The sequence below is a fragment of the Drosophila virilis genome, chromosome 5, assembly GCF_030788295.1.
Source record: "Drosophila virilis strain 15010-1051.87 chromosome 5, Dvir_AGI_RSII-ME, whole genome shotgun sequence".
Lineage (NCBI taxonomy): Eukaryota > Metazoa > Arthropoda > Insecta > Diptera > Drosophilidae > Drosophila > Drosophila virilis.
Genome location: NC_091547.1, coordinates 3,555,255 through 3,579,746, shown reverse-complemented (window position 1 = coordinate 3,579,746; position 24,492 = coordinate 3,555,255). Strand labels below are relative to the sequence as shown.

The 24,492-nt window shown below is 40.7% G+C and overlaps 10 protein-coding genes across 11 annotated transcripts; 3 read left to right on the top strand and 7 right to left on the bottom strand.

Moving 5' to 3' along the window:
* The first annotated feature begins 23 nt into the window (after positions 1-23).
* Positions 24-20,858, top strand: Tsp42Ep (Tetraspanin 42Ep). Of its 2 annotated transcripts, XM_002059931.4 has the most exons (8): positions 24-237; positions 299-472; positions 524-877; positions 952-3,263; positions 3,704-3,798; positions 8,452-9,066; positions 14,936-15,095; positions 15,181-15,934. In XM_002059931.4, exons 1-4 carry the CDS (start codon positions 178-180, stop codon positions 1,105-1,107), a joined length of 744 nt encoding a protein of 247 aa, XP_002059967.1. In that variant the 5' UTR covers positions 24-177; the 3' UTR covers positions 1,108-3,263; positions 3,704-3,798; positions 8,452-9,066; positions 14,936-15,095; positions 15,181-15,934. The 2 variants fall into 2 exon arrangements, with proteins under 2 accessions (XP_002059967.1, XP_070065850.1); XM_070209749.1 differs by lacking the exons at positions 24-237; positions 299-472; positions 524-877; positions 952-3,263; positions 3,704-3,798 and adding exons at positions 20,129-20,224; positions 20,284-20,436; positions 20,507-20,663; positions 20,722-20,858 and having other exon boundaries at positions 8,927-9,066; positions 15,181-15,522.
* On the bottom strand, positions 1,117-2,801 carry Tsp42Eo (Tetraspanin 42Eo). Its single transcript, XM_002059930.4, has 5 exons — positions 2,665-2,801; positions 1,788-1,970; positions 1,573-1,728; positions 1,322-1,519; positions 1,117-1,252 (listed from the first exon to the last, which is right to left on the bottom strand). The coding sequence occupies exons 1-5, from the start codon at positions 2,722-2,724 to the stop codon at positions 1,181-1,183; spliced, it is 669 nt and encodes a 222-aa protein (XP_002059966.1). The 5' UTR covers positions 2,725-2,801; the 3' UTR covers positions 1,117-1,180.
* Positions 3,257-5,372, bottom strand: Tsp42En (Tetraspanin 42En). Its single transcript, XM_002059929.4, has 5 exons — positions 5,105-5,372; positions 4,855-5,028; positions 4,379-4,534; positions 4,130-4,324; positions 3,257-3,471 (listed from the first exon to the last, which is right to left on the bottom strand). Exons 1-5 carry the CDS (start codon positions 5,162-5,164, stop codon positions 3,400-3,402), a joined length of 657 nt encoding a protein of 218 aa, XP_002059965.1. The 5' UTR covers positions 5,165-5,372; the 3' UTR covers positions 3,257-3,399.
* Positions 6,085-7,056, top strand: LOC6636395 (ATPase H(+)-transporting accessory protein 2). Its single transcript, XM_002059928.1, has one exon. It carries the CDS (start codon positions 6,085-6,087, stop codon positions 7,054-7,056), a length of 972 nt encoding a protein of 323 aa, XP_002059964.1.
* On the bottom strand, positions 8,167-10,985 carry lbm (late bloomer). The gene is made up of 5 exons (XM_002059927.4): positions 10,872-10,985; positions 10,551-10,633; positions 8,867-9,025; positions 8,463-8,798; positions 8,167-8,391 (listed from the first exon to the last, which is right to left on the bottom strand). The coding sequence occupies exons 2-5, from the start codon at positions 10,608-10,610 to the stop codon at positions 8,320-8,322; spliced, it is 627 nt and encodes a 208-aa protein (XP_002059963.1). The 5' UTR covers positions 10,611-10,633; positions 10,872-10,985; the 3' UTR covers positions 8,167-8,319.
* On the bottom strand, positions 12,684-14,937 carry Tsp42El (Tetraspanin 42El). Its single transcript, XM_002059926.4, has 5 exons — positions 14,724-14,937; positions 13,474-13,632; positions 13,253-13,408; positions 12,990-13,196; positions 12,684-12,921 (listed from the first exon to the last, which is right to left on the bottom strand). The coding sequence occupies exons 1-5, from the start codon at positions 14,781-14,783 to the stop codon at positions 12,850-12,852; spliced, it is 654 nt and encodes a 217-aa protein (XP_002059962.1). The 5' UTR covers positions 14,784-14,937; the 3' UTR covers positions 12,684-12,849.
* Tsp42Ek (Tetraspanin 42Ek) lies at positions 15,571-17,865 on the bottom strand. The gene is made up of 5 exons (XM_002059925.4): positions 17,700-17,865; positions 16,676-16,834; positions 16,430-16,591; positions 16,168-16,362; positions 15,571-16,103 (listed from the first exon to the last, which is right to left on the bottom strand). Exons 1-5 carry the CDS (start codon positions 17,757-17,759, stop codon positions 16,026-16,028), a joined length of 654 nt encoding a protein of 217 aa, XP_002059961.1. The 5' UTR covers positions 17,760-17,865; the 3' UTR covers positions 15,571-16,025.
* Positions 17,980-19,946, bottom strand: Tsp42Ej (Tetraspanin 42Ej). Its single transcript, XM_002059924.4, has 5 exons — positions 19,764-19,946; positions 19,608-19,693; positions 18,672-18,833; positions 18,246-18,608; positions 17,980-18,188 (listed from the first exon to the last, which is right to left on the bottom strand). Exons 2-5 carry the CDS (start codon positions 19,671-19,673, stop codon positions 18,099-18,101), a joined length of 681 nt encoding a protein of 226 aa, XP_002059960.1. The 5' UTR covers positions 19,674-19,693; positions 19,764-19,946; the 3' UTR covers positions 17,980-18,098.
* Positions 20,859-21,305: 447 nt separating the features above from the next.
* Positions 21,306-22,959, top strand: LOC138911329 (uncharacterized). Its single transcript, XM_070209751.1, has 4 exons — positions 21,306-21,491; positions 21,545-21,697; positions 21,756-21,917; positions 21,981-22,959. The coding sequence occupies exons 1-4, from the start codon at positions 21,417-21,419 to the stop codon at positions 22,143-22,145; spliced, it is 555 nt and encodes a 184-aa protein (XP_070065852.1). The 5' UTR covers positions 21,306-21,416; the 3' UTR covers positions 22,146-22,959.
* Positions 22,154-24,134, bottom strand: Tsp42Ei (Tetraspanin 42Ei). Its single transcript, XM_002059922.4, has 5 exons — positions 23,760-24,134; positions 23,643-23,683; positions 22,824-22,959; positions 22,401-22,763; positions 22,154-22,344 (listed from the first exon to the last, which is right to left on the bottom strand). Exons 1-5 carry the CDS (start codon positions 23,817-23,819, stop codon positions 22,264-22,266), a joined length of 681 nt encoding a protein of 226 aa, XP_002059958.1. The 5' UTR covers positions 23,820-24,134; the 3' UTR covers positions 22,154-22,263.
* Between the last annotated feature and the right edge of the window lie 358 nt (positions 24,135-24,492).

Below are 24,492 nucleotides of genomic sequence, written 5' to 3'. Positions count from 1 at the left end.
AGAGGCTCATAAATTACATAAAAAGAATGAGAAATAATGTAGAAAGTGTCACTGTGCTATCTCCACCTTTAATACATGTTCATATATATACTATATTGAGTCTCTGTAGATTATCAGCTTTGCAGCCGCTTTAAAATTGCAGCATCTGCTGCAGATTGTCGCATTCGCGTTCGCAACATGATCTGCTGCTATAACACCATCAAGTACACCGGACTCTTGTCCAATCTGCTTTATATGGTAAGGTGGCGTGTTGCCATTTGCTTAGCTTACATGATTAACTCAATCTTATCTCTTGCAGCTACTGGCCATAGGTGTGCTGGTCGCAGCTGGCCTGGGCCTGCAAATGGCACAGCCAAACACGCCGGAGCATACATACTTTGTGGAGAGTCTCGTGCTGGGCGCCACCATCTGCACCATAGTCATATTCGGCTGCTATGGCCTGGTCTGCGATCTGCTAAGCGTGAATTTAATTGTGAGTCTATGCATTCATGAATTATTCATGCTAATCTGTCTCATATTTCAGTTCACCTGCTTCATACTGATCGTGCTGGGCGTAGAGTATCTGCAGCTGCACAACTACCAGCCGCATAGTCGCTATAGCGGCGCCTGGCAGCAGCTGGAGCTGACGCTGGCCTGGCATGGCCTGGATAAGCAGCCGGAGCTGATGCAACAGTATGAGCAGCAGCAGCAATGCTGCGGTTACAACGGCGCCAACGACTACAAGTCTTTGCATTTGCCCATACCGAAAAGCTGTTATCAGCTTGCTGCTGCCGACGACAAGCTCTTTACACGCGGCTGCCAGGCGACATTGAACCACAACCAAAACCACATACAGCAGCGCGATAAGCTATTCATGTGGTGCATCATTGGCCTTGAGGTAAGCAGCAGCCGCGGCACCCGCAGCTGCCAGTTCACTGATCTTTCTAGTAACTCAAATGCGCATACCCACAGATCTTTATACTCGTCCAGACCATCGCGCTCAGCGGTCTGCTCTACAAGCTGCGTCAACGCGAGCGACGGGCACGACAACAGGTGCCGCCAGGTGTGCGCCGTGAGCCGCGAGCCAATCATGTGGGCTCGCGAGCCCAGCTGCTGGACAATATTTGAATAGCATCTCTATGGATCATAGCAGTTAAGTCGTTTATTGTAGTTTAGCAAATGCAGCGTATAAATCTTAGTTCTAGTACGCGTAACGGCGTGTTTTTGTGGTCAGCTGACAACACAGCGTTATGCCCAAAATAATGCCCACAATCTGAAAAGATAAACAAACGCACATAAAGGATGCATATTTTTAAATCAAAAGCTGCAGCTAATAATTCACCTCATAGCCAATAAGACCGCCGTGCGCCCATCTCTCGGAGCGATAGATATTCAAATGGGCACGTTTAACGGCTGTCATGCAGCCCTCGGCATAGGGATAGAGCGCATGCACCCCGTCCTTGGTATGGAAACAGCTCTGGGGCACACGCATGCTCAGGCTGGTGTAGTCCGAGAAGCCTTTGTCACCGCAGCACTCGTACTGGACAACAGAAGTTACAGATATGTTTAACATTTGTGCGAACATGGACTTACCCTGCGCTCCACTTGATGCATGGCGCCCGGACGCACCAGCTCCTTCATCCAGACGCCCATGACAAACTCCTCCGTGGCATCCACATGCTTGGACTCATTGTAGTGCGCCAGGCGATAGACGTGTGCACCAATCAGCAACACCAATAGAACCAAGTGCTGTAAATCACAATAATTTAGCAAAAGCCGCTTTTTTGATTTGGGATTTTCTTAATTACCACCGCCAGCACCTTGATGGAGCCCAAAAAGGCGCCCGAGCAGCCGATGACAGCGGCCAATATAAGGCTACCGGCCATGGCCAACTGCATGATCTTGTCCGCATCAATGTGATCCGCGGAGCCCTCGTCCAGTTTATAGAGCAGCTCATAGACGCCAGCCAGGGCGGCCAGGCTGCCAATTAGCTGTGCAAACATAAAAGTGAAATTAATTGGGAAAATAAAAAAATCATGTGAATTAACAACGCGTCACACAAAAACAAATTAAAAAACAAAAGCCTGGCCAAAAATATAAAAAACAAAATAAAATCAAATATTTTGGCTGCCTTTGTCAGGCAGCAGAAACCAAAATAAAAACAAATACAGACGCATGAAATTACTTTCGGCTTTATTTTTAAATGCCCCGCCGGACACGCACACATACACACAAACACGCACACACACTAAAATTGTTGTGCGAAAAATGTTAGCAATAATTAAAAATAAGTAAAATGACATCTTGTCTGGCCATCGCATCGGAGGCAGGAGATTTGTTTGCTGCCAAATTGGCCATATAGAATATGTAAATAAATAGCAACAATTAAAACGTAAAGCGTGAAAAGTGATTGAAAATTTAATGAGATTTAACAGCATATATATAGGCTATATATATATGTGTGTGTGTGCAGCATTAAATCGAGTGCTTAATGAGCAAATTACTCATACGCACCGTGAGTCAAGCGGCGAGCTGTTTGTTAATGGAATATCTTGAGTAAAATCGTATAAATGCTAATGAGCGTACATATATCAGCATAGCCCTAATTCATATGCCTATTTACGAAATATGTTTATGCACAAAAAAAAAAAAACAAAGCGGCTAACTGGATTTATGAAAACTTACCAAAGTAAATGTATTGAACACCACCGCGGTCCATTGCAGACACACCTGCAGTGTGGGCATTGCGTGTCGCAGCTACTAAATCGTTTTTAATTTATGCTAATATATATATATACTATTTTTTTTTTGTCTTTTTTTTTATGTTTTTTATATGGCATTCGCTCTGGTACGATCTCCAATCCGCATGAAGACGCGCGCGTCTCGTGGCCCAAACTGTTAATGCTTTTCGGCTGCCAAGAGAACTCAACTCGTTCAGTTTGAAGAAAAACTGCGAAATGTTTACAAAAGCGTTGAGTGCTTTTTTTATTTTTCTTTTCTTTTTTTTCTGTGGTCGTTACTCAAGAGACACAATTCCCAACAGCTGTGCCCCTCGCCCCGAACGCCGCATCGTTCCGCGACTGCGAATCGTTTCACATGTATTTCTATATATATATATATATTCATCTTTATAGGCAGCCCATATATCTATCCACTTAGCCGCTTATACTAGATATGCCATGGCTATAAGTAGTTTGGAAAATGTACAACACCAACAACAACAACAACAACAACTATTCAAATAGGAAGAGATTTATAGCATTTAAACGGATTATATTAACTGAGTAAGTTTTTGTTCGCAAACGTTTTGCACAATATTTATTTATTTATCTTGTGTAAAATGCCAACACTTATAGATGCTACGTTTAAGTTTCAATTGCACTACGAGCTATTGATTAAATGGGGGGAGGGGCAAACCTTTCAGAAACGCTCGCGCCGCAGTTTATTGCGCACGGTGATGCCCAGGTGGGTGGCTGTGCCCAGAGCGCAAAGCTGTGCAGATGAAAGACAGAAGGTGAAATTGTTTAAATACAAAAAAAAAAAACACAAATCAGCGAATCACTTACTTCGGTGCACCGAAGATCAAATACCCTTATGGAAGAGCAGAAAATGTGTGATATATATCTATGGGGTTTCAATTTTCGTGAGGCCTTATATTATACTGACTTATAAATAATTAAATATTTCTAGAATTAAAGTAAATAACCTATTTTTCCTATTGCAGCTGTTTTATATAAATATGCGATTCCGATTGGATGTTGGAATAAAGAACTTCGCACAGCTAAAAAGTCCTTCAGTGGAGTCTTCTAATTACAAAAAGTGAGTTTTCATTCAAACTGTTTTCTACCTTTCGTTCCTATGTTATCCATATATACAACTACTAAATAAGTGATATAATATAGATATCTAACATATATACTTTCTGCAACAAAACAAACAGACAGACAGAGGGATATCGACTAGGCTCTATATACTCTATAAATGATATATATATATTGTTATGACCCCGCATATATCGCGCGACAAAATGATTATACTCTATCGTCCACAAGGGTATAAAGAAATGTTTTCCAAAATCTTTTCTTGGCCCGCCTAAGCCAGCCATAAATTATTGTTTGAAATGATGTTAAGGTCGATGTTGAAAACTTGCCTCGAGCATAAACAGCAACCACTTGATGATCAGCCCGTTAATGACATTGTCTGTGGCATGTGCCTGCACAGCGTCCAAGCAGCCGCCGCTGAAGAGTTGACTCTGCACTCGTTCCTTATGGCCATAGCAGCTGAGCGGAAAGCCGGAGCCCTGGAGTATATAGTCCTGTGGCCCGCTTTGGCCACAGCAAGTGTACTGTGTCGAAAAGGAATGCGTGAATCATTTGTTTAGCGTACTCCGCCGGCTTACCTTCTGCTCCAGATAGCTAATGCGTTCCACGTTGCGTCGCTGATCTGACCAGAGAGCTAGGAAATCCGCACGTGCACGCTCCACATAGTCCGTGAGATGGGCAGCCGCAATTATATAGATTTGCAAGCCGATCAATATCAGCATGCAGCTGACAAACTACAGGGTATAGAGAGACTGTTAGGTAATATCTATTTAAAAGTTTGTGGGTAATTTGATAATTCTGTCTCCAAGCCAAAGGTCGCTGGTTTAAATTTCATATAGTTTTGCTATTATTCCAAATGAAATAAGCAAAACTAAGAAATTTAAAAGGAAGTACTAAAAAGGCATAAAAATATAACCTGGGTTTCAATATAATCGGATTTGAGCCGCTCCGAAATTGCCGCGCGTTACATTGAAAATTTGTTAACACTTGCAAATTTTCTATAATACATTATTTCTACGAACCGTGCGACGCCGGTTATTTGTATCAAACTTACGCTCCAAATGAGTCCCAGCGAAATGCGCGCGCCCGCAAAGCAGCCCAGCAAGGAGCTGAGCACCACAAAAGAGCCCACAAATATCTGCACCACGATGGCGATATGCTGAAAGCTGCCCGGCGTGACGTTGTTCAGCTCGTATAGGGACAGTGCAATCAATGTGACGCCAACCAGCTGCAAATCAATCGGGCCGTGAACGTCTTGTGCAATGCCACAGGAAATAACTTATACGAATATTACGCATACGCACCGATAGCAGCACATTCAGTGCGATGAGTATGGCTTTCAGGCAGGATACACGACTGGCCATGTTCGCAACGCAAACCAATCGATAGTGCGTCCAATTGCGTTTCGGTAACTTTCGTTCGTATGATAACAAAAAAACAACTAGTATATGTGGTGTAAATAATAAACGCGCTCCAGCTCCAGCCCTTTTGCCAGACACGTTGGACTACGACTAAACGACGCGCATTTATTTTGAAATTATGGCGGCCCCAAAAAGGCCAACAACACCACACAGACAGCACGGCAATCCGACTGTCTGACATTCGGCTCGCTGTTTGTTATTGGTGGCTTCTTCTAAGAAATCAACGTTCGAGTGCTGACTCTTCTTGTTGCTATACCCTGTAAATGTTCAAAGCAGTTAGATAGATTGATAGACTGAATTCAACATTCGTCTGCTGACTCTTCTTGTTGCTATACTCTGTAAATGTTTGATATTTAGACTGAGTTTAGGCAGCTCCTGAAATTGTTGCTACTTTCATCAGGGTTTTATCATGCTTACGCTTAAAAGTGGGAAAGCAACCACGAAAAGAGCGCCAAACAGAAACACATTAAAATATCTTGAAAAAGTCCTAAGTAAAGGGTATCTGTGAGCTCAGCAGCTTAACCTATGACCATAATACTTGTTGTGCTATTAATGTTCAGTCTCTTGGCGGAGCATTTGTGGGTGGTATGATGTCACTAGCATGTCGACAAAGCTTTTGCCCCGCCCCTTAACCTTAAAAGGAGCTTTTGTCCTATATAGTATACGTACGTGAGCGTTCATTGATAAAGTGCGCAGCAAAATGCCATTTGTAAATGATACTGTGATAAGGATATGATAAGGACAAGGAAACCAAGCAACCTTTTCTTAAGGCAAAATTCAGCTGGTTGAAACCAAGTAGGTGGGGAGAAACTTCTTTCTCTAAGGTTCTATAATAAGCTAAGCAAATATTCGAACTATTGAAAATGTTGTCCGATTTCTTGACGTTTTCGCTATTCATTGCTCTGGTGCGTGGCATCGGCGAGTTAAGCGTGCTGCAAAGTCCAATGTCAATGGAATTCACCGGCAGCGATTCACTGGAGAGTTTTTACGTGGGCGATGTACTGCTGGCTGCATTGGGCAATAGTGTGACTGGCCAATCCGAATGGACCGGCCTGACCATCAAGGATCCCTTTCAATTGGACCAGACAACGGTGATTCTTGTCCACGTGAAGGGAGTTTATCGTGTGGCAACGCCGGGCAATTACATGGTATACGAACTGCTCGATTCGGACACCGCGAATTCGATTGATAATTTCATTGCACAGCTCGAGCCCGGCACAGTAAACGATTTCAATTTTATTAATCATAATCTGGGTGTCTTAACGTACAAGTCCTATTTCGGATATCAGGACGTGCCCATGGCCGAGCCTTTACATTTCTTAAACCCCCGCGACTATCTGAGCCATCAGAATTTTCTCGAGGAGGTCGGCTATATGAATGCCATTACCGGGAACTTGAGCGGCCTGCTGAATTCCTCGCAGGTGATCGTGTTTCGCCTATCGCTGGATCGCATTGCCAAGGTGACCAAATACACCATACTCTTTGAGGCCAAGCAACTGGTCGCCGCAGCGATTGCAGATCTCCTGGCCGCTGCAAGGAATATCAGCAATACCTTGCTTTTCGTGCAGACCACGGACAAGCAGATGTCTGCAAGCAGCTTGCGACATGGCAATAAATCGCAAAACTCACCAAATCCGTTCAAAAAATTCAATAATTTTGATTATCCGATAATATGCAACATTGTTGTGTGGTTCAGTCTGGCATATGCGCTCTCGCTCGCAGTCATTTGCTATGTAATTGTCAATATCGATCCTGGCAGGGATTCAATCATCTATCGCATGAGCTCTACCCAAAACTTCCGCTCAGACACGCTTCAACACAAGAAGAAGCACTAAGAGTTGATAGATGTGTTGTTAAATCTAATCAAATGCACTAAATAAACGGCTAATATATGTTCACAAGCGATAAGAGAAATTTTCATTTGTAATTCGCAAACGGTTTAAGCGCTGACAAAGATAAACATAATCCGTCACTTGAGAGCTCACTTAATATTTTATTTAGTAATATGCAAAAGTAAAAAATTCAATTTCCATTTCCTTATATATAAACATTTCAATTAGTTAAAGATATCACATAAAGCGGCAACACTCGATAGTTCGCATCAGTTTTGGCATTCCCTAAACTATGTGCCTTGTTTACCAATTAGCCAGCCCTCGTTTTGGCCAAAACGCATGCCAAAAAAGCAAAACAAATTTGACAAATAGACGCAAATACATATTTACATGTGTCTGTAGCTAAGGTATGAGGCTGCCAGATGAGCAACAAGTTGTCTGCCTCAGCCAGCGCATATTTTCATTTTTGCCCGGCTCGTACGCATTTTCTTCTTGTTGGCCCTGAATATGTGACGTCGCTCTATTTATAAACACGCCAAATTTTGTTGTATCTTTGAAAACGGGAATCGTAGTTGAGTGCGCGCTCGCACCACGTGTGGTATACGCAATATTTTGAGATTTTACAAAAGAACCATAATAAGGGCTATAAAAATTCGCTTTAAACTCTGACGGCATTGAATTCGTTTCATGCGGCCAGATCGAATTACTTTATCATATAGCAAGCATACGAATTGGTTATAAACAAAATTGTCAAATTCTTATATGGCAAGCTTGACTGTGTTCCTCTCGTGAACCAAATATTATGAGCATCGCACCTTTATAGCATATAGTTCGTATAGAAATATAAGTTATTTTTTGCTCCACAGAACCAGCTACTTCTTCTAGCCAAAAGTTATTCCTTGTAATTCTCAACAAGTTTTTCAAAAAGAACTTTTGATAAATTTCGCCTCACTTAATCCCAAAAAGCCAAAACAAACGCTTTTATTTATTAGAATGCACGCACAGATATATATTTAGTTTTATTTGATTTATAAACAGTTAAAATAAATTATAAATTATAATTTAACTAAGTACTTAGCTTATGTTTGTAGCATTTGAAGTAAAGTTTGCAGCTTATGAATTGTATGCATATAATTTTTGTTTGGTTTGTTTTTTTTTTTTTTTTGATTAATAATAAAGATTTATGCTCGAATAGGCGGAGCACAAATCAAATACTTAACATCCTGCCCCCGTTTTGTACTTGTCACCTGCCGCAACAGTTGGCCATTAAAATTGCATGCGCCGCTGTTTGTTGCGGAAACTGATGGCCAGAAAGACGGCCAGCACAAAGCACAACAGCTGCAATTGGTAACACGATTATTAAAGTATTCAATATATAATTGTATATTCAATATATAGTGGACACCCACCTCGAAGGCCACCAGCACCCAGGAGACAATGATGAAGCGCCGCTTGTCGCTCTCGTAATGGCTCTGCAGCTTCTCGATGCAGCCCTCGACAAACAGGTGCTCCGGCTTCTGCTGTAGATCGGCATAACAGCTGGGCGGTATCGATTGCCGTAGATGGACATAGTCCTGGGCGCTGGTCTTGCCGCAGCACTCGTACTTCTGCTGCAGTCCGTCCATGTTGTTCGCCTGCCAGGCCAGCTCCACGGTTTGCTGGGCGCTCTGCACCTCGAACTGATGCAAGAACATGCAGGTGCTCACAATTTGCGGTATGGCCAGCACCAGCAGAAACACAGCACTCTAAAGGAAGATAGTATTGTACAGTAATTACTCGCTATAAATGCAACAGCTGCACAGTTGAACCCTACCGTTGCGGTCAAACAGACCGATTCGCGTATGGCCGCAAATATGCCCAGAAAGGCGAACAGCACAATTATCGCGCAGGCCACATAGGCGGCGATAACAAACTCCTCGCTCTCCGTATCCGAATTGACGGCTATCCAACCGATTGCACCCACTGCGAGGAGCTGTAAGATTAACGCAACATATCAAACTGGAAATTCTCCGGGTGAGTCATCTGACAATATATACTATATAGGATACGAAAACAAGGTCCAAGTGCAATAATTTGAGTTTGAGTCGAAATCGAAACGCTTTTTGCAATTTGTGGCACATTAATTGAGGTTTGTCAAATGATACAAATATATATAAATAAGTATGTGGTATATAGAGATACCATATATGTGGCACAGAACCGCAGAGCGCGTCACTTGAATGATTTCTATACTCGTTCATCAAAGTGAAAAGAGTATATTGGTTTTGTAAAGAGTATATCTCGCTTGGAATCTTGGAAAATATACTCACGTTTTTGAAGTTCAACCATAAACTCCTGAGGCTCAAATCGTAAATTTATTGGAATATATGTTATTGGACTGTGCATGAGCATAGCCTGGTCTGTTATACCCCACGACAATAACATTACATTTTACTTTTTTTACTAGCAGAGAGGGTATTAAATTTTGTTACGACTTACATCAAAGCAGACACCTACAACCACATTAAGTCTATATATATATATTTTTACTTCTGATCTGTAAAACAGTCTGAGTCATGGCTAGGAACATTCGGTCAAATGATCATAAATTGTCTTATGCGTGCTAGGGTATTTAATGTTCGAGAGCTTTTCACTTTATATTTGTTCTTTGTCTGAAGACAGTCAATTGGTTGATTACATTCGGCCGGGGGTGTTGTTTGCGCCAAACACACCCCGTTTGGCATTGAGGGTTGAGGTTGAGGCCTATGCCTGGATTCGGATAACGCTATATAGGTCAAACTACAAGTAAGTGTAGTGTGCCATGATGACATCATTCGACAGCCAGAAACTGGTGCAATTGTGGGCGCAGGGTGTCCGTTTCCTGCGAGCACAAGACTTGGACTCCCCGGCCCAGTCAAAACAAACCAAAAGCTGCAAGTGTAAACATGCTAGCTATGGTAACAGGGGCAAATCTCAGGGGGCGGGGACAGGGGTAGTCAAGGGGCTGTTGCGATGCGTGTGTGTATTGGCCAAAGACCTGTCGTCGACGTGGCTAAAGTGTGTGAAACTGACAAATGACAAAATATTAAAAATACAACATGGCCAAATATAAGTGGCCATACGTGGGTTTGTCTACTGAAGAGATGGACCGGGAGAGAAGGGGGGTGCTAATAACATTGGGGCCATGTGCATGTGAGAATTTTTGAATATTCTAGCATCTTGCAGAACTGCGGTCTAGCCTTATTAAATATATATGGTTAAATCCGGTAGATTGCCCAAAAACTGATTTCTTTTCGCTTTCATTCTCGGGGCATATGACATCATGCTTGCAAGTGGTTTATTTCCTTTTATTTTTTGTTTTTGTTTTTTTTTTTTTGAATTGAATGCATCAGTGAAATAATAAATGTCATTGAAATATTTAAATAACAATTTGTGCATGTGTGTGTGTGCATTTGCATAATTCGCTCTCTCTATTTGTTATATATACATTTTTTGTTTTTTGCTTTTTCAAAACTTACCGCCAAAATGGCATTCAGCACAATGGAGCTAATCTTGACGGTTTTTATGGCGCAGCCCATTTTTCAAAATTGACTTTGGCAAGCTGAAAATTGAAAACAAACTTTTAATATACACAAATAGTAATTCAATCAGATTTTACTACAAAACTAAATAGTGTTCATCAAAATTAAATGCATTAAAATCACTTTCAATTGGATTGAATTGAAATTTTCAAGTTATGTTTATTTTTATTTTTACTAATTGTGCATAATTAGCTGGGAATATGAAATTGTACTCAATTTACACACACACTCAAATATCACAGCACGAAGTTTCTTAACCTTTTGACTTCCAAAACAACAAAGCGCAGTTGTTTGTTTTCGAAATAACAAAGTAAATGCTTTTTCAAATGTGCTCGAATCCGTTTCAGAGACTGGCGCGTTTCGCGTTTGCTTGCAAACTGAATCCAAATAAAAAAGTTCGTTATTTTCAACATTCAAAACGACTCACTCACACACACACACGCCCGCTCACCCACAATTACTCTCTCTCTCTCTCACACACACACACACATGCGCAGCAGTGGCCATTGGTCACACACAAACACAGTCACATCTTAAGAGAGAGCGCCAATGCGCTCGCGCAGATGAGCGCTGCTCGGATGTGACGTCACTGTCAATCGCTCAATACGTCATATTGTGAAACGGAATAGATGCTTCTTCTTCTTCGTGCTGCAGACTTTTGGGGATGTGAATTGAGTAGGGCCTGCGAAATATGGCTAATTTGGCCATATACGAGTCTCATCTGAGGATCAGGCAATTTCAGTCTTTGTGCGCATACGCAAGCATAATTTTTTGACCTAAATATGGCAAAAGGAAAGAAAGTCCTTATTGGAAATATTTTTCCAAGTCAACCGTATCCTTGCAAAATTTCAAAGGACATCTTTCATTAGGACCACGAAAAAATAATGTATCGATCAGCATTCAAGGACACACGTCCTGTTCAAAGGACTTTCGTCCTTTTAATTGCATATGTCGAATCTGCAGGATTAGCCAAAGGACATCGAGATTGTTCTACAAATGGCCAAGATATTAAAATATATATGCACAAGTTCTTTTATAACAAGCACGGAGCCAGTTTGCTTTCCGTTAAGCTGCCAATTTAAAGTAAACGAGATTATATTTAATGCCCTTCTACTCGATTCTCAAAAACTCAAGTAAGCGACGCAGGTTTCAGGCTGTGTGAATGTTTTTTTTTGTCGTGTCTTTTTTTCTGTCTTGTTTTTTTTTTTGTCGTGTTTGTTCTATGTATGTATGTTATATGTATGTGTGTATGTGTATGTATCTATGTATGTATGTATGTATGTAAGTATGTTTACATGTATGCATGTACGCATGTATGTATGTTTGTATGTATGTATGCATGTGTGTATGTAAGTGTGTATGTATGTAAGTATGTATGTATGTATGTACGTAAGTAAACATGTATGCATATACGCATGTAAACATGCGCATGCATGCACATGTACGCATGTATAAATGCCTGCATACACGTGTGCATGTGTACATGTAAGCATGTATGTATGTATGCACACATGCATGCAAGCATGTATGTATGTGCGCACGTGTGTGCGAGCATTTTATGCCAATCGAAGACATTTCGCTGTGCTGCAAATAATCCGTCCCCTCCATCTAAAAGATGGGAAATATTTGAGTGTGTACATGTGGAGTTTTGGATGAGTACATTTTTACATATGTTTCTATATCTAAAAATTCATAGTTTAATAAATTTAATTTTATTTCAAATATATTTTAAAGCTTGTAGCATTTGTGGTCGTTACTATAAGCTGTCTAGATAAAGTTGCAGTCCTCTCGGTCTTCTTCCCTTTCTCTTCCCCACTTTCTCTTTATATCTGGCCTTGGCCATGGGTGTTAACTTAAATATTGTAGATATCATTTTAGGGGGCTAAGCTGTGCCAGCTGCCTTCTCGCAGATGGGCAAGAGAGCTTAATCAAGCGTGTCGTCATTGGGAGTTCGATAATTTTTGGCTTTTTTACCCCCACGTTTCGATTGGCTTGCCTAATTGATTTGAAGAGCTTGCACTGTGGAACAAAATGCGATGGCTAGATGTCGAAAAATGAAAGCGATTGCAATTGTTTATTCGAGCTAAGTTTATATTTAATTCATTTGATTGCTTGGCAAGTGAACACATGGCGCTCTGTGCGGTTCAAAGATTGCATTAGTAGGTACATTGGTGACACTTATAGATGAGGTACTAGGAGTACAATTCGACTGACTTAGTTCTGGCTAAATATAAAATTAATAATTATAGCGACGTCTGCGATTTGAATAGTGTATGGCTAGTATGATCGCCAGTCCGAGTATTATCAGCTGAAAGCAGACAAATTGTAAATGTTAGAGCGCGAGGCATTCGGGCAGCTGACGGCGGAGGCACTTACATCGAAACCCAGCAGGCCCCATTCAAAGTAACGCGATGTGCTGGCCTCATCGGCAAAGGCCGCCTCCACTTTGCTCAGACAACCATCTGTATAGACATTCAATGGGTTCAGGCAGTTGTTGCCCTTGCAACAGCTCGAGGGCACTGTATTATTTCTATGCCCAATGGCAATATAGTCGCCGGCTCCATAGCGTCCACAGCAGGAGTACTATGCAAACGAGTTAACTTTAAATTGGGAAACACTTTTAGTTAGCCAGCACTCACCGTCTTCTGTATCAGATCCATGCTGCCCGGCTTGGTCAGCTCCAGTTGCCAATGATCCTCCACCGTTTGCATTGCATACCTCTTGAACACGTCGCGGGTATTGAAGAAGATGAAGACGGCTATCAGCACCAGCAGCACCAAAAGCAGCGACACATACTACAAAACAAAGAAGAGAAGTGTTATCCCAACTCTGCAAAACTCGTATCTATTGAAATACTCACCGTCCAGAGCATGCGCGACGATTCGCGTATGGCCCCAAAGCAGCCGAACATCGATATCAACAGTATAATGCCGCCCAGTACCATGATGCCGATGGCATATTGCTGCGGCATGGCGCCCCAGCCAAGGCCGCCAAACACGATGACCAATATACCAAGTATCTGAAATGTTCAATATGGCAAATGGAGAGCGTAAATTATAGAATGGCAGATTTCAGTATAGTGAATCATCATTCAAAAGTGGGCGTTTGGTTAAACGCCCTCCCATTTCTACTGAGAGGCAAACAAATTATTGTTTCTATTATATTGAGATTTGAATCTGAATTCTCATAATTCTATGTTAATGACTGGCTAATTTATCTACCAAGGACCTCAAAGTTTTAGATTCCTATAGCATTTCAGAGGCTTCTTTTCACACATTTCCCGTTAATACTTTTATTCATTGCCAATGCATGATCTAATTGGACATACCAGAGCTGATGTCATGATATATGTCAGCATATCGTCATTTTAGCAGCAAATGACTGGCTAAGTTAACTACCAAGGACCTCAAAGATTTGCTTCTCTTAGCCTTTCAGAGGGCTCTCTTCACATATATTCCATCAGTCATTGCAGCTTTTCCGCCAATGTTAGAATTCATTATTTCTGATGCATGATATAATTGGAAATATCAGAGCTGATGTCATGAAATATGAGAGCATATCATCATACAATACAATATTCTGGCCAATTTGTGGTTTTGAGCACCAAAAAGAGGCAAATGGAGCTGCTTTCATCGCCAGGTGTTGACATTGGTGTCGCGTGTGTTTTCTAATCCGGTTTCTATTACGATTTTTTTTTTCTTTGGTTTTTAATTATTATACTAAATCTGAAGGCATGACATCGTTGTCGCTGGTCGCTTGTTAACAAAGAAGCTTTCCAAGCGGCTCAAGGAATGCAAAAAGCCACAGACAATAGACACAGATACTCACACACACACGCATACACACACACTCGCCCGCTCGCTGAGCGCTAGAAAACGCGCATGTATGTGTTTTTTTTTTAGACTAACAATAATAGTCGTGAACTAAGCACGCATATACAAGATGATATCATCTGGTGTTAGGTAGAGCTACAAAAAGGTTTGTTAGCTTCTTTTTTCTTTTTCCTGATGTGAAACATTTATGCCAATTTGGCATAGCAAATGCAATGCTTCACGTTTGCCATTGCCAGATGTTTCATTTGAAAAACATTTGAAAACTTTTACAACTTACCGCCCATAATGCATTGAATAGGAATAATGAGTATTTAATGGAGCCCGTAGCGCAGCCCATGATTGCAACTAATCAAATTTGTTACAATAATGTTTGTATATAAACAAATGTGGACACGTGCAACAGTTTGTCGGAACAAAATAGCAGAAAACAACAACTGGACAATGTACTTGTTTTTTAGCTATTTTTGTTTTTTTGATTTTTAATTACAGCCGAGAACTGTGAGCGCAGACGGTCGCGTACGAACTACAACTGAAACTGAAACTGAAACCGAGACCCGAAGCTGGCGAGCAAAGAGCACAAAACGGCACAGTGGCACGCGGAGCACCACCACGGAGCACCACTGAGCACCACAGTGCAAACAAAAAGACGGTAAACAAACATGAAAAGCAAAAATAAAAAAGCCAAAATCAAATGTCAATGTGTGTACATGTGTGTGTATGTTTGTATACCAAAGCCCCAGCGATGTCGGAAGCCAAACAAACAAACAAACAAATAAACAAATAGCCGGGCGGTCTGACCCAGCCGGAGAGCTAAATGATTGAGCGGCCAACGAGCTACAAAGTGGTGCACTCTGGAACTGGGTCTATGGTAAATAGCTGCGACGCCAGCTCTCCAATGTGCCAGATGTTACAGCCGAGAAAGAGAGAGGGAGCAAGATTCGCTGTGGCGATCAGACGGCTCTTAGAAACTAATGCGCTGTGATTATCGAACACATTGCGTCATGAATGGGTAGCATGAGTCGATTGGGAATGTTAAGATGAATGAGCCGAATGACGCCAGCTCAGGCCAGGCCGGGGTATGTATCAGTTAATAGATAATTAATAATAATTATACAACTGCCCTGTGCATTTACTACCATCAGCAGTTTATTTGTAATTGTCTAAAAATAATGTTGACAAATTTTTTGAAAAATTATATTCCAATTCGAAAAGTTGTAAATATTTGAGACAATTTAACACAATAAGCAAATAAGAATTCGGCAGTCGGCTGTAACCGACTGCTTAATGCTCGTTCACACTCCAAAATTGAGAATATTTTTGTAATGTTATCGATTCTGACGATTTTCCTATCGGTCTTCAAGCTTTGTTAATCCAAGGAAGATACAGATTTATGTTTAGATCTCTATAGGAGATCTATGTTATAAAGGTTGGGATACATAGAGTCTGTAGTGTGCCTAGTGGGGACTGGCTACAAAATTCAAGTCCTTAGCTTGCAATAAAATTTGCATTCAGACTGGCGGACAGACAGTTAAAATATACACTTTTTGCGTTTGTGAACGAGCTTGAAAATCAGTTCGTTTTAATAATGATACGTGTATCTTTGGCGTTCCTTGCGAAAACGTTGCACCAAATAGAAAGTACAGAAGCACAAGAGAGCCTGAAACGGTAGAGTTTAATCAAATTTAATAAAAGTATCTGAATATAGCTAAAAAGGAACTCACCGTAACTGCAAATGAGCCCCATTTACTATTATCAGCATAATTAAAGAATCTCAAGAATTCATCGGCAGCGGCATTTACGCAGCCCGTGGTAAAATAGGGTATATTGCGTTTGCCATCGGGATAGCAACTGTCCGGCAATGTAGGACGATCGATGCTCACATAGTCATCGGGTCCATTGCGTCCGCAGCACTGGTACTGTGTGACAACATTATGTAGAACTCAATTAATGGCATTTGAGAATTTTGAAGTAAGTTTCACCTACGGTACGCTGTATTTTATCCATGGCACCGGGCTCGATCATCTCCAGTTTCCATTTGACATCGACATCTTCGACCGCATAGCGTTTAATGTAATCCTCATCGAAGCTGTTCCCAAACAAGCCAAACAATTGCACAATCAGCAAGGCCAACAAGATGAATCCATACTTGGGTATTGAGTGTTTGGGATTTAACATAGAATATCGAGTCAGGCAACGGCCTCTGGCACTTTGTTTATCAAGTTCACTCACCGTTGTGGTCAGGCACACACTCTCCTGGCAGATGCCACAGCAGCCGATAATAGACGATGCAAACAGAACCCCGCCAATGACATACAGATAGATAATATATGCAGTCGGCGCCTGGCTCAGACTCAGCGTGGCAATACCTATTATCAACAGGCCAAAGAGCTGTACATTTATATAAAAGAGATAATTGATAATTATAGAAGTTCAGATTAATTTGCATATTTTGTGGCACATCCAGGTTATCTTAACTTGAAATAAAATGGATTTTTTTTTTTTGGAGAGTAAAAACAACGAGCGCAAGTTAGCTTCTGGATGACCAAGATTGAATACATTAGCGAAATTTTTTCATACTTATATTAAAGTTAATTTACTAAAGATACTTTATGATATATTGACCCTATTTGAATCAGTTTATAGACTTTGGTAGAGGGTTTTTGAGTCTTTCAGACAAGAACTCTGTTTTAGATTATTTGATTGCATGAAAAGTCTATGATATAGTCTTTCCCTCCGATCAACTTCGGCATATGTACTGCAACAAATATTTACAATTAATATAAAGATACACTGGGTATACATAAAAACAGAGGGACGGATATGGCTATATGCACTCGGCAGCTATTGCTGATCAAGAATATATATATATACTTTATGCTGTGGATTCCTAAGATTCTTTACTATAGCCTGCAAGCTCTTATGCTTTATATATATATATATAGCTTTATTTATTGAAAAACATAAAACATCTCACAATATAAACATTTTATAACCCTTGGCTATAACATGTATCTTACATATATAAATAAGCGCTCACATTTGAGTATTTCCGCCTATTAAGTACACTGTCTAACCAAAAACCGGCTATAAATTCGGACAATTCGGATACAAAGTCGCACACACATTGCAAAATTCGAGGTGTCTATATATTATCTCACAGCTAGAAATATACGATTCATATACCCAAGATCTTGTCACTCGACGGATGAAAATTGAATTTCTTTGGCCAAACTTTTCTCTTTCTTTAACTTACCGCATAGAGCGTGTTGAGAATGTTGAGGAAACACTTAAAGCAACCGGAAGTACAGCCCATGCTGACAAACTAGATTCCAAATGTTGAATTAATTGGCGTATATGTATGTTGTATATATATATAAAATATACACAACCGATCGCATCGGCGGCAGCTGCCCGAATGATGCCAGACACATAGGCATTGAATATATTTTGTTCTTCACGTTTTGAACAGTGTTGTCGAGTTGCTGGAATTGGAATTTGTTTTCTTATTGGTGCCGAAATTCAAACTGCGTACGTCGCGTGTTTATGTAGTTTTTTTTATTGGAAAACGGCAATTAAACTAATTTAATTGTTTAATTTGGCTCGAAGCGCGTTACAACTAACTAAATTGCACTACAAATATGCTGCGCTAGGTCTAATCCTCGTTAATGGGTGTCTCGTCGTCCTTGATCTTCAAGAGCTTGCGCGCCTTACCCATGAGAAATGCGAAGAGCATGCTTAAAAGCTGTAATAAATAATTGTTTAAATTAGCACTAAGTAAATATTTATTAGCCAACTTCACCTCCAGCACAAATATGGCAATGGCTGCGTAATAATTCACATCAGCCTGAAATTGCAAGCCCTGAATGGCCTTTGTGCCGCAGCCCTCCTGATAGATATGCCTGGACACAGTGCAATCGAAGGCATAACAGCAGCTGGCCGGCAAGGCGCCATGCTCCTTGGCCAAATAGTCCTGCGGCCCCTCCAGGCCACAGCAGCGGAACAGGCTGTGTATGGGCTGCATGGTGTCATTCTGATTTGTTTTTTCCGCAAACAAACGCTTAATGCGCTCCTCGAACCGCCACATTAGCTGGCTTTTCATGCTTGAGAAGATGATAAAGTAAATGACCAGCACAATGCTAGCCAAAATGCTGCAAATAATATACTGCAAGATGTATAAAACTTGAGTTAAGGGCAAACGATATGTGATCTATATATGGGCACTCACATAATTGGAGAACTTATAGGACTCCTTGAGGGCGACATAAAGTCCCAGGAAAGTGACAGCAAAAATAAGAGCGCCGCAGAGGGCAGACGAATAGCCACCGTAGACCGAAGCCGAAGAGCCCCAGGTCACAACACCGCACGAGAAGAAGAGTATATTAAAGCCCTGTTAGGAGAAAAAGAATATAAGTTATTAATATAATCGTGTAAGTCACGACAACAAGTAATCTCAATTAGTTTAACAGCAACAGCGCAGCAAAACATTACGGATACAGCACGAAGAAGGAATACAAAAATCGCTTGATATTGAAAAAAATAAAAGCAGACGCTGCATATGATAAAACGTTTACGAATACAGCACAAAGAAGAATTTTAAAATGGCATGAGATTGAATCAAATCCCTGTGCAGAAACATATGAGTAACAGTAAGAGGCAGTAAAACGTTTACGAATGCAGAGCACAAAGGAGAATTGAAGAAAAGCAAGAATATTTGCTTGGAAAGCATATTTGTGCAGCACAGTGAAAAGTTAATGAAGCAAACAAGACAAATTGAAATATCTTGTATTTTTATGAGAAACGAATACACGGTGCATTTGTAAATAGTGTCGGAAGACAGGCGGCATTTCGTTCAGTTTAAAAATATTACAGCTATAACTATGGGCATGAAATGCCGTGGGGCTCGGCGCGAACTGGCAATTATGCAAACATTTTGCCGCATTACGTATACCACATGTATGCCAAAACGAGATCGAAAGTAAACATTGATATAATTTAATAGCAATTGATGGCCAAGTGCTGGCAGCTGTTTATATCTCTGATAGCTACCATCAAGACAGCTTTGATGATAATATCGATTTTTATTTTTTCATGCATGTGCTGAAATATGTTTCGGTCGATATTTGGTGCAAACGGCCTGGTCAACGACTAGGTCAAAACTTACCGCAATTAGAATGCATGTTGTGAACAGCGCATATTTCCAGGGCGTTATCGAAAACGACTTCTCCATGATGCTCACCAACAAGACAACTATAAGGACAACAGAAACTAGCACAGTTTTAGACACAACCAAATGTATTCACGCATGTTAAAAACTTACAACCGATTTTTCACTAGCTGCAATTGAATAGAGGCCGTTTCCGCCTTTATGCGTTGTCTGTGACAATGACAGTGAACCCCGTGTCTATGCTGCGTTGGGGGGCAAGCATATTATTGACGCGCCGCCGATTGAGCCAAGTACGGACCCGGGTGCGTCATTTATGGCCCGAACGCTGGCAGTCGACTGACGGCTGACACGGTTTTAGCTTCAGTTTTAGTCGTCGCATTTGGCGCAGGCGCTTCAACTACTTATATACAGGGTGTCACATTGTAGGGTTTGTGCAAGAAATAAATATATTACAAAATATATTATAATTGAACTTAGGCTATTTTGGTAATTCGCTTCTGTGTCATTTTGCCATTAAGCAGTTGGCCAAAAGCAATCAAATGGACAAGTTGAGCATCGCAGTCGTCTGGCCCATAACATTGTGTATATGCCTGATAAATTTCGGCTATGTGCAGGCAAGTATTCAACGTGATTTATTTATTCAGAACATGTTTGTTATTTAGGCCACATTTAGGGCAGTTTTCTGAGATTCACGAACATTACATGCGAGAGCAAAGATCTGAGCACGAGCTCAATAGAGTATTGCTATGTCGGGCACTTGGATCGTCTGAGAAACTATATGAGTGTGCGCTATAAGCTGGTTCAGCCTTTACAAAAGGACTTTTTCGTAAGTATCTAGCGGATAAACCAAACTGAACTTTGTTTTAAGCATTTCGATTGCTGAAGTTCCGTTTCAGGTTGATGATCAGGAATCGCAACAGCTGGCAGCCGTTTCTATATGCCATCGATATAGACTTGTGTCGTTTCTGGAAAACACGCTATAATGGCTTAGCCAAAATGTTGTATGGCTTAATTGAGGGTCACACCAACCTGAACCACACCTGCCCCTACTTGGTAAGACTTAAAGATCCTGTGACGTATATATTGCAACATATTAGTGTCCTGTTTTCAGAAGGAAAAGTATGTGACTATAGACAGAGTGCTCAACACGGATATATCTAAGAAAATACGCGGCTTGCCGCTGGGTAAAGGACACTATGCGGTCTTTACCAGCTGGTCCTGGAAAAATACAACACGAGCCATTACAAATATTTACTTGGAGGTCTTGAATGACTAACCAGTTAAGTATATTGTTAGGCTTATTTAGATTGAACAATTAAAAATAAATTACAATTGAAATCAAATAATTTTTTGCGCTAATTATACCCTGTAGTTAGTGCAAGTGGACAATGATAAACTAGAGTGCGAAATCAATTCAATTCTGCAGCCCAAATCTAATTATGCGTTTGATTAGCAGCAAAACCTATCTATAGGAAAACAAAGGGCCGACTCTTTTATAATATTTATTATAATTCTCTTATTTTCTGAGTCTAACGAAGCGATATTTCTCTGAGTGTAGCTGTTAGATACCAAATTTGACATATTGCCAATAATATTCGCTTATAATCTTAAATAGAAAGACAAAGAGGAAAATATTTTCTTAAATTAAAATAAAATAAATCTGTTTTTTTTTTTCTATGATTTTAAAATACAGGGCATCGGCTGGTCGTGCACATTCAGCCAGAACATAATTACATGTTGATGCTTATTTCAATATGATCTTGCCAATCAAATTGTTTGCATAAACATTCGCCTATTAACAATCAAATGGACAAGTCGAGCATTAAATATTTATGGCTAATACCCTTGTGTATATGCCTGCTAAATGTCGGCCATGCAAATGTAAGTAACTCGAATATAAATTTAAAAACAAGCTGCTTATAAACAAAATTAAGGCAATCTTTATTAAATTCACAAACATTACCTGCGAGAGCAAATATACAAATTTGGCCACTGTGGAATACTGCTTCATCGGGCAGGTGGATCAACTGACAAACTATATGAGTCTGCGCTACAATATCTTCGAGCCGATCAAAAAACAGCTCTTCGTAAGTATTGCAAAAAGAACTAATTGAAATTAAAGCAAATTTTATGCGCGAAACGCAGTTTCATTTCAGATTGATGATCAGAAGGAATGGCTGGAAGCCATATCTTTATGCATCGGACATAGATATGTGTCGTTTCTGGAAATCGCGCTATAATGCCCTGGCCAAGCTCCTGTTGGGATTTTTGGATGGGCGCACAAACATGAATCACAGCTGCCCCTATGTGAGACTAGAGTGCATAGTTCGCTTACAAATTCAAATTAAATTCACATTCAATACTTTGCAGAATGAGAACTACATTTATATTGATAAGGTCATGAATACAGATATATCGAAGAGGCTGCCGGCTCTGCCCCTGAGCAAAGGGCATTACGCGCTTTTCACCAGATGGTCATGGATGAATGTGACACGCACGTTGTCGAATATCTATATTGAGGTTACAAATGATTAGGCAGTTGATTATATGTATATACATATATAGTAAAAATTGTGGCTTTAATATTGAAACAATTAAATATTAGTGTAGTTTTGAATTAAAATAATACTTAAGGCTTAAGGTTAGACTTTGATTACATCCAGACGGCATTGTTGCGACGATCTTGGTTCTTCAGGCCCGTTAAAAGCAACCAGCCCAAGGCGGCGCCAATTGCCTGAAAGAGTTCAAAGTTTAGTTTAATTCTAGAGTTCTCAATAATTAGTTAATTACCTCGCCCACGATGAGCAGCCAGCAGACGATCTTGAATATCAACAGCCTGTCATCCAGATACTCCACAAACTGTGACTTGCAGCCCACATTGTATACTTGGCTTGGATTCGTACACTTGAGCTCGGGACAACAGCTCCGGGGCACAGCATGATTTATGACCGCATAGTCCTCGGAGCCATTGACGCCGCAACAGTGCAGCCAGGATTCGTAATAGGCCAAGGCGCCGGTCTCATTGCGTTCGGCGTCCCACAGCTGCTCGAAGCCCTCGTTAATGCTGCCCGAGATGCCATCCTTGGTGCCATGCGAGACCATGCTCAGGAATAGCAGCTGTATGAGGATCAGCACCACAATCGAGACGACATACTGTACAATGAGGATTCAGATTAAGTTCAAGTATTTGAGGCTGGAGTCAGTGGCACCTACAAAGAGCAGACGCCTGGGCGACTCGTGTGCTGCCGCCAGGCAGCCAAAGACGGCAATGATGACTATGACGACGCCCAGGCCAATGATTAGGCCGCCAGCCACATTCTCGCCAATGCTCACCGAGGTTACATATGCCCTAGAAAGACGAAAAACAGGTAAGTTTCGATTATATATAAATAAACTGTATGGTATAGCCCGGCCTTGTCCGTTGTATAAAATAAGTAAGCAATGAGGAAACCCTCGTTGAAATCGAATGAGACAATTTTGACATATGTCTAGATCGGATATTTGAGAGTACTATTTTCACATGAATTTGGACCAAAAATAATGTTGTCATGAATGAATGCCAAATTGATCTAGAGGCCAAATCATGCACAAAAACCCAAACCTTATGAAAATCTGTTGACTTTTGACCAAGTTATGGAAATGGGAAATTTCGACCTATATAGGATAATAGCGGGTATACCCTGGTCTTGCCATGGCACTTATAGAATAAATTCTCTCTTTGAAATAAGTTTTAAGCCGATCGTATTGTAAACAAAAAAACTCTAACGAATCTGTTTCCCACCAATTTAACATGGTTGCAGTTCTTCCAGCCATGCTGGAAAACCAATGTCAACTGTCGGAAAATGCACTGTGAAAACCTTTTTGTATTGCATTCAAACGACGTTGAACTTCAATTATGGAAAAATAGTTAAATACATGTTCTGGAGAATTCAGCCCAGAAGCAAAAAGAAATATATAAAATATATATTTTAGATAGGGAAAACTGCGCTGCAGTATGCTGAATACTTGCCAGTTGTATATAAAATGACTTACAGAAAGAAAATGCCAAAACCAATCAGCAGCAAGCCGAGCACCTGCAAATAAATAGAAACAGGTGCGCAACAGCGATGTTACTGATTATATTTTTTCTCAATGGCCACTTTTACACACCGCATACACAAAGTTTAGCAGCAGCAGCAGATGCTTCACTGTAGTCTCCGACAGGCCCATCTTGCTGTTGTTGTTGTTGTTGTTAATGTTGTTGTTGTTGTTGCAGCTAGCAAAGATGCTGACAAGACGTGCGACAGCTGTCGCCCTGGCTAACCGACTAAACGACTAACCGACTGGCTGACTAGTCAGACTGGACCTTGCGATTGTTGGCTATTTAAATCAGCGATACCGCGCCGAATGCATTGGGTGAGTATTACGTATATGGCAGTAGCCAGTTTTTTTTTTTTTTTTTGGGATAGTACGTATAGTATGTGTATCCGTCGGATACAAAATCACTGAAATCTCTGCTGGCTGACCGCTGCCTTTCAGTGCCGTGAAACAACTGAAACTTGCTGTGTGTTTTTATTTTGGTTTTTTTTTTTTGTTTCTTTCTGAAAATGCGAGTAGTACAGTATATATTCTATACAAATGTTTTCACTCAGCCATTGATCTAAGTATAACAGCGAGAAAATCGAGAGACGTTCGAGACGCCCACATGGCTGCTCTTATTGGGAAAGGCGAAGGCGCTTCTCTGTGTGTGTGTATGTGTGTTTGAGTGTGTCTGTGTGTGTATGTGTGTTTGAGTTTGTCTGTGTGTGTATCTGTGTTTTTCCATTTTATCTCTTGACATGCTCGTTGAGGCTTGTTATTATTGCTGTTTCCATCAAAGTTGAATCCTACTCATTTTCAGATT

Bases quoted from the DNA above. Each gene is read 5' to 3' on its own strand.
- LOC6636395 (XM_002059928.1), top strand. From the start codon at position 6,085: ATGTTGTCCGATTTCTTGACGTTTTCGCTATTCATTGCTCTGGTGCGT.
- Tsp42Ek (XM_002059925.4), bottom strand. From the start codon at position 17,759: ATGGGCTGTACTTCCGGTTGCTTTAAGTGTTTCCTCAACATTCTCAAC. The intron at 16,363-16,429 runs GTAGGTGAAACT...GTTGTCACACAG, and splicing joins TGGATAAAATACAGCGTACC to TACCAGTGCTGCGGACGCAA. The intron at 16,104-16,167 runs GTGAGTTCCTTT...CTACCGTTTCAG, and splicing joins GGGGCTCATTTGCAGTTACG to GCTCTCTTGTGCTTCTGTAC.
- Tsp42El (XM_002059926.4), bottom strand. From the start codon at position 14,783: ATGGGCTGCGCTACGGGCTCCATTAAATACTCATTATTCCTATTCAAT. The intron at 13,633-14,723 runs GTAAGTTGTAAA...TGAACATTTCAG, and splicing joins TATTCAATGCATTATGGGCG to ATACTTGGTATATTGGTCAT. The intron at 13,409-13,473 runs GTGAGTATTTCA...TTTGTTTTGTAG, and splicing joins CGTCGCGCATGCTCTGGACG to TATGTGTCGCTGCTTTTGGT.
- lbm (XM_002059927.4), bottom strand. From the start codon at position 10,610: ATGGGCTGCGCCATAAAAACCGTCAAGATTAGCTCCATTGTGCTGAAT. The intron at 8,799-8,866 runs GTAGGGTTCAAC...ATCTTCCTTTAG, and splicing joins CGGTCTGTTTGACCGCAACG to AGTGCTGTGTTTCTGCTGGT. The intron at 8,392-8,462 runs GTGGGTGTCCAC...TACCAATTGCAG, and splicing joins GGGTGCTGGTGGCCTTCGAG to CTGTTGTGCTTTGTGCTGGC.
- Tsp42Ei (XM_002059922.4), bottom strand. From the start codon at position 23,819: ATGGGCCTGTCGGAGACTACAGTGAAGCATCTGCTGCTGCTGCTAAAC. The intron at 23,684-23,759 runs GTGTGTAAAAGT...ATTTATTTGCAG, and splicing joins TGCTAAACTTTGTGTATGCG to GTGCTCGGCTTGCTGCTGAT. The intron at 22,345-22,400 runs GTAATTAACTAA...GAACTCTTTCAG, and splicing joins GGCTGCTCATCGTGGGCGAG to GCAATTGGCGCCGCCTTGGG.
- LOC138911329 (XM_070209751.1), top strand. From the start codon at position 21,417: ATGGACAAGTCGAGCATTAAATATTTATGGCTAATACCCTTGTGTATA. The intron at 21,698-21,755 runs GTAAGTATTGCA...CGCGAAACGCAG, and splicing joins CGATCAAAAAACAGCTCTTC to TTTCATTTCAGATTGATGAT. The intron at 21,918-21,980 runs GTGAGACTAGAG...AATACTTTGCAG, and splicing joins TGAATCACAGCTGCCCCTAT to AATGAGAACTACATTTATAT.
- Tsp42Eo (XM_002059930.4), bottom strand. From the start codon at position 2,724: ATGCCCACACTGCAGGTGTGTCTGCAATGGACCGCGGTGGTGTTCAAT. The intron at 1,971-2,664 runs GTAAGTTTTCAT...ATGTTTGCACAG, and splicing joins TGTTCAATACATTTACTTTG to CTAATTGGCAGCCTGGCCGC. The intron at 1,520-1,572 runs GTAAGTCCATGT...TCTGTTGTCCAG, and splicing joins TGCATCAAGTGGAGCGCAGG to TACGAGTGCTGCGGTGACAA.
- Tsp42Ej (XM_002059924.4), bottom strand. From the start codon at position 19,673: ATGGAGAAGTCGTTTTCGATAACGCCCTGGAAATATGCGCTGTTCACA. The intron at 18,834-19,607 runs GTAAGTTTTGAC...TTCTCCTAACAG, and splicing joins CAACATGCATTCTAATTGCG to GGCTTTAATATACTCTTCTT. The intron at 18,609-18,671 runs GTGAGTGCCCAT...TACATCTTGCAG, and splicing joins CCTATAAGTTCTCCAATTAT to TATATTATTTGCAGCATTTT.
- Tsp42Ep (XM_002059931.4), top strand. From the start codon at position 178: ATGATCTGCTGCTATAACACCATCAAGTACACCGGACTCTTGTCCAAT. The intron at 473-523 runs GTGAGTCTATGC...CTCATATTTCAG, and splicing joins TGCTAAGCGTGAATTTAATT to TTCACCTGCTTCATACTGAT. The intron at 878-951 runs GTAAGCAGCAGC...GCATACCCACAG, and splicing joins GGTGCATCATTGGCCTTGAG to ATCTTTATACTCGTCCAGAC.
- Tsp42En (XM_002059929.4), bottom strand. From the start codon at position 5,164: ATGGCCAGTCGTGTATCCTGCCTGAAAGCCATACTCATCGCACTGAAT. The intron at 5,029-5,104 runs GTGCGTATGCGT...ATTGATTTGCAG, and splicing joins CACTGAATGTGCTGCTATCG to CTGGTTGGCGTCACATTGAT. The intron at 4,535-4,854 runs GTAAGTTTGATA...TATACCCTGTAG, and splicing joins CGCTGGGACTCATTTGGAGC to TTTGTCAGCTGCATGCTGAT.